Source organism: Harmonia axyridis, chromosome X (genome assembly GCF_914767665.1).
Source record: "Harmonia axyridis chromosome X, icHarAxyr1.1, whole genome shotgun sequence".
In the NCBI taxonomy this organism is placed as follows: domain Eukaryota; kingdom Metazoa; phylum Arthropoda; class Insecta; order Coleoptera; family Coccinellidae; genus Harmonia; species Harmonia axyridis.
In genome coordinates this window covers 10,094,747-10,105,162 of record NC_059508.1, presented here as the reverse complement: position 1 = coordinate 10,105,162, position 10,416 = coordinate 10,094,747, and the positions used below count along the sequence as shown (strand labels likewise).

The 10,416-nt window shown below is 34.4% G+C and overlaps 1 protein-coding gene across 4 annotated transcripts; it reads left to right on the top strand.

Moving 5' to 3' along the window:
* Positions 1–150: 150 nt before the first annotated feature.
* On the top strand, positions 151–10,286 carry LOC123686449 (BTB/POZ domain-containing protein 7). Of its 4 annotated transcripts, none has more exons than XM_045626598.1 (9): positions 151–536; positions 1,051–1,272; positions 1,994–2,349; positions 2,746–3,043; positions 3,098–3,259; positions 3,435–3,732; positions 3,788–3,971; positions 5,836–6,271; positions 6,847–10,286. In XM_045626598.1, the coding sequence occupies exons 2-9, from the start codon at positions 1,088–1,090 to the stop codon at positions 7,493–7,495; spliced, it is 2,568 nt and encodes an 855-aa protein (XP_045482554.1). In that variant the 5' UTR covers positions 151–536; positions 1,051–1,087; the 3' UTR covers positions 7,496–10,286. The 4 variants fall into 4 exon arrangements, with proteins under 4 accessions (XP_045482554.1, XP_045482555.1, XP_045482556.1 ...); XM_045626599.1 differs by having other exon boundaries at positions 152–536; positions 2,755–3,043; XM_045626600.1 differs by having other exon boundaries at positions 153–536; positions 5,848–6,271.
* Positions 10,287–10,416: the final 130 nt, after the last annotated feature.

The window sequence follows — 10,416 nt, the reverse complement described above, 5'->3', positions numbered from 1 at the left end:
TGTATGAATGAAACGTATTTGTGCCAAGGTTTATTTCGGCGTTAATCAAGTTATGTACAAATAATTGTAAAATATGTATGGTAAGAACATTAGCTTTTTGATTAAGAGAATGAATTTCTCTATGGTCCTTTGTGCGTGGTTCGACCTACTTTCGATTGTAATGGACGATAAATGCCAATATAGGTGAAATGAAGTTGCGATGTTGCAAAATCTGTAAAAGTTGTAATGTGTAATGAGCAATGGGGAAAAGCGAGGCGTTGGTGAAATATATACATGCTCTTTTGTATATTTTCTAAGGATTCATCACTTAAATTCGACTCAGTTCGACAGTAGCAATAAAATGTAGTTTGCACTTGATTAACATCAGTTTTATGAACTCATGTGGCAGTGAGTGGATATTGTTATTTGCCATTCGGACTATAAACATGGCTACTTTGTTATGATGTATATTAATGACTGTATTTTCCCTGGATGCGTTAAGATTAATAGGAGAGTAATCATTCTCTTGGAAATGATAACGAATTTTCAACGCCCAGGTAAATATAAGGGTAGTTATCTGGAATTAACTAACCTCCTGTGAACATGTCAATATTTTGATTACTCTAAATAGACCCAAATCTAAGTGACAGCACTATAAACTGGAAAATTGAAGAATGCATAAAATCTATCAACTTTTGAGGATTTTTTCAACTGTATATTCGAAAGTTGTGTAAATTATATCAAAAATTAGATTTTTCAACAAATATAGGGGCCACCTCATTTTGCTGTATTTCCAGGTGAAAAATTATATTATCTTATATTGACATATCATTTATGAAGAAATACATACCATACATTTATGAGAAATATGATATAATTCATTTTATCATACAATATAGGAAACTTTAATCGAACCCATTTTTTCATGAGAATATTGTATTTTTCTCTACATTTTACTTATCATATCTTGAAATTATGCTTATGGTTCAGATATAGTTAATATTTTGAAGTTATAAATCCTGTTGATTATAACCTCGATATAGTTAGTGCTGAAAGAATTGTTTTTTCCAGACAATGTCTGTTCTCCAGGCCAAGGTCTGGGCAAGCAATGAACTTATTCAGTTGTTTGTTCCCTTGTGCACTGCAGCACAGCTGGTGGGGTATAGAAAACGAACAGTGTATGACTGAAGAGTTTGTACTCAGGATGGGTGTAAATGCTTCCACGGCTGCAGGTGTAGATCCGGCAATGGGATTGAATGAGACATCTAATGCATCAATTGGGGTTCTTATAAGGTAAGTGAATTCTTTCATTTTATTCACTATTCTGATGATTCATGAAGAAATATCCAGTGAAAATACTTCTCTTATAGATAATCAACTATAAATTTGTGTTTTATGATTTTCAAAGTGAAAGAATTAAAATGAAGAATATAATACAGAAAATGTTGTTTTTTTAATTGGAAATTGGTCCAACGGAATTCGGAACACTTAAAATATTTTTTGGATTATGGCCAGTTCAATGTTACATTAGCTAATGTTATTAATATTCATTCAGGTCAGACAGGACAGATCCAAATTTATTGTTTGCTAGAACATGAATTTGTCAATTTTTAGTTCGTTATTGGATTATTATCTCCAATATCTTGAAAACCTTTTTTAAAAATTATACAAAATTGGTTTAATTTTCCTTCAATCATCCTTTAATAAAAAGTTGCCTATGATATGAAAAAGGGTATTGTTCTGTTATTTGAAGGAGGTTGCGATGTTTGTATGCATTGGATATTATTGAGAAAATCCAGTTCTTATTTCCAAAATTATATAAATGGCATAAAAATTGGTTTTTATCCAGCATTGATCCTTTTAGTATAAAGTACGTTCTGTAAATTCAAAATCGGATAAAATATTCAAGAAATCCTGTTTTCTTATTGCATAGTTCTATTTCTATCCTATGAAAGTTCTGATTTTGCTGAGGGTAGTTGATATATTGGGTTTTCAGTCCTTAATAACTTTACAGAGAGAAAAAGAAGAAGGTGACTGGATTTGCCACATTGAAAAAAAAACTGATTCGTCGTAGACGGTCATCAAAAGCATGTGATCATGGTCGTATGCTCAGGGAGTTGGTTAGTGATTGGAGCGCTTTAGAAATAGCTGCCCTTCTTGAGGAGTATGAAGCACTTGCTGCTCTGAAAGATTTATGTGTTCAGGCCGAACTGGCCAGGCCCCCAGCTGCCACATTCAAGCAAGACTTATCGGCCCTTTATGACTTCAAGTATTGTACAGATGCCGATTTGGTGTACAGAGGAGCTTGTTTTCCTATTCATAGGGCTCTGCTTTCAGCACGATGCCCGTATTTCAGAGATCTCTTCGCAGGTATTGGTCACTAAAATTGTTCAAATATACGAGTCACAGAGTTCAGAAGTTTCCATTATAATAGACTATATTAGTGTGTTTGGAAACATTCGTTTAGGATAAGATCTATAGAATAAATATTTAATGAGGTAGTCATATTGACTTTTATTAAGGATCAACTTTTGAGATGAAAAAAGCACTCTATTTGAAAGCTAATGTTGATACAGAGACCTAGAATTTTTGAGTCACGGAACTTGATCAAAAATTCAGAAGTTGTTTCCATAGTTGAATTCTAATTCAAAATTTCCCCTCCTAAACTCACAAATATTGTCTATAAACTAAAAATGGAATATTTCACTCCCAAACAATACTGTAATGTGACCTGCAAATAAAAGGATTAAATCCTGACATTTTTAGGTTGTCCAGGTTACGGTGCTCGGATATGTTTAGAATTGCGCACTGCGACCGTTGATGTACAGTTGTTTTCTGCTTTACTACGCTACTTATATACTGGAGATATCTGCCCTCATGATACGAATATTGATATTAATTTATTAAGAAGACTGCGTGAGGAATTCGGTACCCCGAATGCTCTAGAAGCTGACTTACGATATTTATTAGAGACAGGGGATTATGCAGATGCTGCTCTCGTTTTTACATCTGATGGATCAGACTGTCAAAGGCCCGACTCTGGTAGTTCTGAATACGGTTTCAGGTAGAATATTAATGTTTATTTAGTGGAATGTATTCTAACTTGTTGTGTTTTCAGACCGAAACTTGAATTACCTTGCCATAAAGCAATACTTTCTGCAAGATCTCCATTTTTTAGGAACTTATTGCAACGACGATCCCGTAGTGGAGAGGAACACACAGAAAGAGCATTACACATTCCTACCAGAATAGTCTTAGATGAAAGTGTGATTCCTAAAAGGTTAAAAATTTTACAGTAACAAATAATAATACTCTATGTCAAAAATGTACTGGTAATTGATCATGAAATACAACTACAAATATTTTTTAAATGAACTCATCAATTTCTGGTACTTTCTTGATTGAATACATGTGAGTAAATAAATCTTTGCCATGCTTATTTTGTACACTTTCAGATACGCAAGAGTTTTGCTACATGCAATTTATCTGGATCACGTTGATCTTAATCTGATATCACGAAATGGCTGTGGTGGTGGTCTTGGAGAGGCCCAAGCTTTAGCTCATACAGGCAGAGCTAGGTTGTCCCCTATAGAAGAAGCCATGGAACTATTCCAAATCGGTCGATTTCTAGAATTGGATATCCTCTCTCAAGGCTGTGAAGATTTGATCCTTGAATGGTTATCGCAAGAGACTCTGCCAGCTGTTCTTCAATGGGCAAGACAGCCATATGGCTCAGCGTGGGTGCATAGACAAGTAAACCATTTATTTCTATCATCGATTGCATCTTTCCTCATTTCTTGTGTTACAGGCTCTACATTTTTTGCGTGAAGAGTTTCAGGCTATAACACAGTCTCCAGTATTACAGCAATTGGATAAGACTCATCTCATTGAGGTTTTGAGAAGTCCCTTCCTGCAAGCTAGTGAATTGGAAATTTTGGCTGCTGTGCTAAAGTGGGGTGAAAGTGAATTGATAAGACGTATGGAAGATAGAGGTATGTTTATGATTTATGGAAATTCAAGAATATGTTCAATCGCCAGGTACATTCTATTTCTTTTTGTGTTTCTTGCAGTTTTAAGCCCCTTTCTTGGGGACTCAATTACATGTATTATGTGTTGTTAATATGCAGTGTAAAAGAGGTAATAATTTTGGTCTGCTGGGAAATATGCAAAGCAGCATCAGGTATATTTAATTAATTTTACAGACAAATATATGCCATCAACGATAAAAAAACAATATCAGTAGCAACACCATATTTCTTTCATGAAATTTTCCAACCAACAAAGATACAACGTTGCTGCCTTAAGGCCTAAGTCTTGATGCAAAAAACGGTGTAATGTCTCTTGTGGAATACCTAATTCCCAATATCAATGTGGAATCGACAAACCTGGGTTTTCGTCAACACAACTGATAACAGCAGCAATATTCTCAGTTATTCTGGAGCGTCGCACACGGTTTCGATTTTGCACAACACTAACTTGTCTCATCAGCTCAAATTTTTCCACTAGTTTCACTATTGCCGGTTGAGAAGGTGCTTCACGACGACCTATTGTGCTTTAAGTTTGCAAACTGTTACTGCAAAATTTTAGTGTAGTGAATTTTAACAATTTCATTGCGCTGTTAAAGCGTGTATCGTTCTATTTTTAGTAATGGCGTAGTTTTTACTTGTCAAATGTTAAAAGATATATAGCTTCAAAGTGACAGCTGTCCAGATAGTGGGCTATTCGAAATTTTCCTGAAGGTATTTTGGATATTTTGCATTATCTGTAATTCCTCAGAAATAGGAATAACAGGCCAATTGAAAAGTCCCCGGTCTACTATAGTAAAACACATTTTTTTTTAGCAAAATTCGATTATATTATTCAACATAGTTGCCTTCGTCATTGTTTTGTGACACGGTGCATTGTCTTGATGAAACAGCACCTTTTTTATTCAAATGCGGCCGTTTTTTAACAATTTCATCCTTTGAACGACCCAATAACGCTATATAATAATCGCTGTTGATGGTCTGGCCCTTTTGGAGGTAATCAATGAATATTATACCTTGCGCATTCTAGAATACTGATGCCATAACCTTGCCAGCTTACTGGCATTCAATTCAAGTTTATTTGCACTCAAACCGCTCCAAACACTTTTCAGAATCATTAACACGTTGTTGCTTTGATCGATTGTGAGTTCGCACGGCATCCATTTTACACACAGCTTTCTCATGTACAAATATTCGTGAATGATATGATGTACACGTTCAGAGGATATCTTCACAATGTCTGCTATCACGATCAACTTCACTTTACGGTAATTCAAAATTATTTTTTGAACTGATTTTTTCGTCGGTGACAGCCTCTTTTGGGCGTCCACTGCGTTCGCCGTCTTCGGTGTTCATTTCATCATGTTTGAACTTAGCATACTAATCCATGAAGGTTGATTTTCCTGGTGCAGACTCCGGAAACTCTTCATCAAGCCAAGATTTTGCTTCAACTTTTTTCCCCATTAGAAGCAATATTTTATCAGAACACGAAATTCTTTTTTTTCAATCTTTTTTTAAATAACAAAAGTAGCTACACTCACAACGCAATATCTCACAAACTAATGATCGGACTGATGTCAAATTTTGACACGTATCGTTTGAAGGTGGGTACTAACTAAAAATCATATGGATTTAATAATAATAATAATAATAGCACCGCCATCTGTGCATCAGACCAGGGACTTTTCAATTGGCCTAATAGTTCAACTAAGAAAAATAAATTTCAAGCTCTTACAAGATAGGAATAGGATGTAGGTGTGAAAAATGATACAGTTTTAGTGACATTACTTTTGTGAACATGGTATTTTGATAGCAAAAATGACAAATGTAGGTTTATTTCCAGAGCCAAACATTGTCAGCCACACCGCTCATTCTGTGGCAAGAAAAGGAATTAAGAAAAGGGATCTAAGCGATGTTGAATTGAGAGAGATACTCTGTGATCTATTGCCTTTAGTTCGTATGGACCATATCCTGCCTCCCAATAGTGATATTCTAAATCAAGCAATCAGAAGAGGTTTAGTTAGTACTCCACCCAGTCATATGATCGGAGGAGAAAGGGAAAATCTTCGGGTGAATGCTTGGATACGATCTGGAAAAAACAATGGACTCTTCATTCAACCGCGTCTTTTTATGCCTTACTATGATGAGGTTAAGGTTTTGGTAGAAGATCAACTGATACAAGAAGTTGAAATGATGAGAATGAGAAGAGCTCGATACATGCAAGATATTCCGGATACGCTTTATATGGTAGAAGAACAACCACGTCGGTAAGTCTCAAAAATTGTAGATATACTATGTCAAAACGTGCTGGGAATTGGTAGACGAAACATGATAGTTATTTATATAAGGCATTGATAGTCTTGTATTAGTCCAAATTCCAAAAACTAGCCACGATGTGGAGAGTTTTTGAATGAACAAGTGTTGGAATGAGGCTTCTATTTTCTTTTATTCACTTAAAGTTTTATTGAAATTAATGGAATATTCCCATAAATATCGTTTAGTGATTTTTGGATTACAAAAATGTTGAATGTTGGTTGGCAGAACTGTTTTCTGTATCACACATTTGACAGATGGTAAATAAATCAGTGATGGGAGATTTATTAGTACATACCAACATAAAATAATGAAATTTAACCATGAAATTTGTGACATTCCCGCAAGATTTTGTTCAACAAGGTACGGCTAAGTGAACAGATTTGCCACAAATTTACAGAAACATGAAAACGAAATTATAACAGGATTGCCTTAGTGTTGTCAATTCCCAGTGTTGCCTGAAAACTTGAATATCATCGTATTCTATCTTAAATAGAAATCAAACAATTCATGGAGCCTTGCCTTCTAGGGGGCCTGTTGGTGTGGATGTTTTAGCTTCCGTTCTACCTGTACCTGATCCAGCTGTTATGAGCGCCATGTTGAAACGCGAGCAAAAGCTGCGCTCCTCACCTGGTTGCCAGAGAGCAATAAACATGCCGCTATCGTCCAGACAAGAAATCAACCGACAAATTCGTTTGAGGGTAGTCAGAGAATTCAACTTACCGGATCCGGTTGCAGATATGTTAGAAAATTACCATCATTTGTCGTTGGATCTGCACGACGATGAACGTAAATATGAAGGCCCCATCCACTCTCCGGAAAAATCCAGTTTGCTGTGCCAAGGTCACATGACATTTCCCAGGTCGAATTTCACGCAAAGGCATGAACTTCCTGCAGTTGTAGCCGAAGGGGAATTCAGGTTTCCTGCTGAACCGGAATCTAGTTCATGCAGCGATGGACACTTGTCGGATATCATGCCTGACATAGCTATGGCGACATCTACAATGGGACAGATGCAGCTGCAAGACCAGCAAGAGATGCAACTCGATCTTGGCGATGGAGCCTCCCACTTGCAACCAATGGCCAGTGCTTCGTATAGACGCTATCAACCATCTACTTACCCCCATCTGAGATCCGAAACTCAGCCTTACTTGTCCCCGAAGAATCGTTTCTTATAGTTTCAGGCTTACCCCCGGCGTTTGTAAATAAATAGACAACTTAGCTTCTGTCGGGTAAATATTTCTTGTACATCTGTGATTTTTGGACGAGACTGATATCGATTCAGTAGCCGATAGATTTGGTGCCGATTTCTTTTCTGAAATGAATGCGAAATTTCTGACGGAATGGTAGCACCGCAACTTAAACAGTTGTATTCATATTATGGAATATACATTAATTTATTATTATTATTATGCTTTTGGGGTAGTAAAATTAATTAAATAATTTATTGCTTGTAAATGATTATTCTGTTAATACTATTATTTTTTTCTTAGAAGGGGTAGTTTAAGATGGGAAATTGAATATAGGAAATCAAGTACTGATTAATAGCAATACTGAATTGATATAACCTCCATTTTCACTTTCAAGAATTTAGTTTATGTTGTCCGTTTTCCCTTATATAATTATCAGTTGGATCAAGAGATATTTGATTGTACAAGAAAAATCCGGTGTGCTAAATTTCCAGGTCGTAATGTGATATTACTATTGTACGTTCTGAATTCAATTTCCCAGCTGAAACTTTCTCCCTCTAGTTGTTATATTATAGAAAAGCTATTTAATTGTTTTTGTTGCAATTTTTTGAAGTTTCCTTCGAGTTTTATCATCGAGTAATTTTAATTTTTCTACAAGGAGTCTCCAGATGGAAAATATATTTAATGTTTCAGCGTAAAAAACAAATAGTAATATATTTGTAGATTGTAAGTTAATTTATTATTTTTAGGCGGAATTTTTAATCTCAAATTGGAAAATTTTTGAAGGAGTAACATACTTGGTTCAAAATTTCCCAAGTTTGAATATAATGGGAATATTATAAGAAAACTATTACGTATTGTACATTCTTCTAAGAACCTTAATGCAATTTTCTCTTTTGTATGTAATTTTAACATGTTCTTGAGGCTAAAATGATTTGATTAACCACGTCTTAATTTATCAAGAATTTCAACCTGCGCTTAACGAATAGATTTATAAGTTCAGAGAATACTAGTCAAAAGCCTCAAGTCTTCATTGACAAATATTAACTTTGTTGAATTCTATCGTATAAGTAATTATATATTTAAAGAACTCTGATGGAACTGCTCTATCCTGTGATTCATTTCATTCACTGATATGTACTTAATGTCACCACAGTCAAAACTGCATTATAATTCGTAGTTTCCCAAAAAAAAATTATCGTTGATTATGTGAAACAATAATTTTGTCACTATGTTGTAGATTTGACATGAACATGCGTACTTTTTTAAGGAGTAGCATCTCCATGCAGCCTTTCGATATGATCGTTTTTGTTTAGGTATAAGACTTCATATTTCAGTTGATAACTTCTCATTCGGGATAATATAGAAAAGAATCAGAATAATATTTTCAATCTGAAGGATATTCAATAAAGAATAATCCGAGCTTTTGAGTCCTATTCTAATGGGTTTTTCACCTAACGTTTCGCCTACTACGATCGAGAAACTCCTGAACAAGTTTACCGCAGTTGTATGAAACGTCAAGGGAAGAATCGATTAGAAAGCCCGGAATTTTCAAGTTTTTGGCTTTCTGAAATACTTCAGGAAGATGCTGAGGAATATTATTTTTCTGATTCTCTGTTCGCCATTCAGATCATAGGAGAAACTCTCGTTTGATTCCATATCTTGCTTACATATTTCTTCACAGACGAATAGATTTGAGTCGACAAAATTATCGAATGTGTGAAGTGGAAGCAGTTTACTTGTCAGTCAAAAAAAAAAAAGGGTTATTCTCATGATCTGAATTGGAACTTTGTTAAAAATGTACCTGTGTATATCTTCATCTAAATGTTAAATGTATATAAATATATATATATATTCTGTATTGATATACTTATAGCATGAATGTAGTTTTCTACATAGTACATAACTCGACGTGTCTATCTTTGAAGTTAAATATTCTTGCAAAAGTTTGAAAGTGGCGCCAGTGATCAACATTTATTTGAATTTCATTTTGTAGTTTTGATATACTGACCAAACATCGTGCCCAAAATAAGTCGAGTAGCATGATATGGCGTTACTTTCAGATGTTATCCAAAAAATCCAACGATTATCTCCTATTTTGTGTTTCATGAAATTATCCAAATTAAAGAAAGCGATTTTGCTTTAGTTTAAAACTCAAACTCAGTTTAAAGTCTCAAATTTTGTAAACGAACTATTCAAGTTGAACCGAAGTACGAAAATGTTTAGTTTTCAGGATCCATCCCATTTGAACAAATAATGTCTGTGATTTCTGTTATTTTTATCGTTTCTTTGATTTTTTCTTTCAATTCTCGTTTAATGTTGCATTAGGTGACATGAATGAAGGTTTAAATCAATAAATGGTGTTTAGTTAAATTGAAGAACACAATTTTGTGATATATACATGTGTCTATTTTGATGTATTTTCTAATTGTTATAAGTGTTAGTATTAGAGGTATGGTTTACAAGAGGTGTATATAAATGGTCTATTTTTTTTTCCTTAACGCCTAAGTGTACTCATTGGAAAGGTTTCAAGAATTCAGGGTATGAACATTAAAAATGTTTCTGAAGTTGAATGGGTTTTTTGTTGTTTTTGTACTTCATGAAAATTCCAAGTATAATGTAAATAAAACGTCGAGAACTAACACTTAATTTCAATTCCCATTTTCTATTATATTCATAATATAAGGAAGACCGAAAGATAACTGGTTATAGAGGTTCATCTTAGCAAATCTCATTATATATTTAAATATGTATAAATAATAAAATGAATATGGAGAAATTTTGTTTTGTCAATTACATTGTTATGAACAGGTTCCATCTAAATTTCGTGTGCAATTAGATCCCAGTTGCGAAGAAAGTTCAGATGTTTTTACTAATTTCGATTTTTGAAATCCACAATATTTTAGGAA

What these genes read in the sequence shown, in the direction of transcription:
- LOC123686449 (XM_045626598.1), top strand. Translation starts at nt 1,088, where the DNA reads ATGAACTTATTCAGTTGTTTGTTCCCTTGTGCACTGCAGCACAGCTGG. An exon ending in TCAATTGGGGTTCTTATAAG is followed by an intron (nt 1,273 to 1,993) that starts GTAAGTGAATTC and finishes ATAACTTTACAG; the next exon opens with AGAGAAAAAGAAGAAGGTGA. An exon ending in AGTTCTGAATACGGTTTCAG is followed by an intron (nt 3,044 to 3,097) that starts GTAGAATATTAA and finishes TTGTGTTTTCAG; the next exon opens with ACCGAAACTTGAATTACCTT.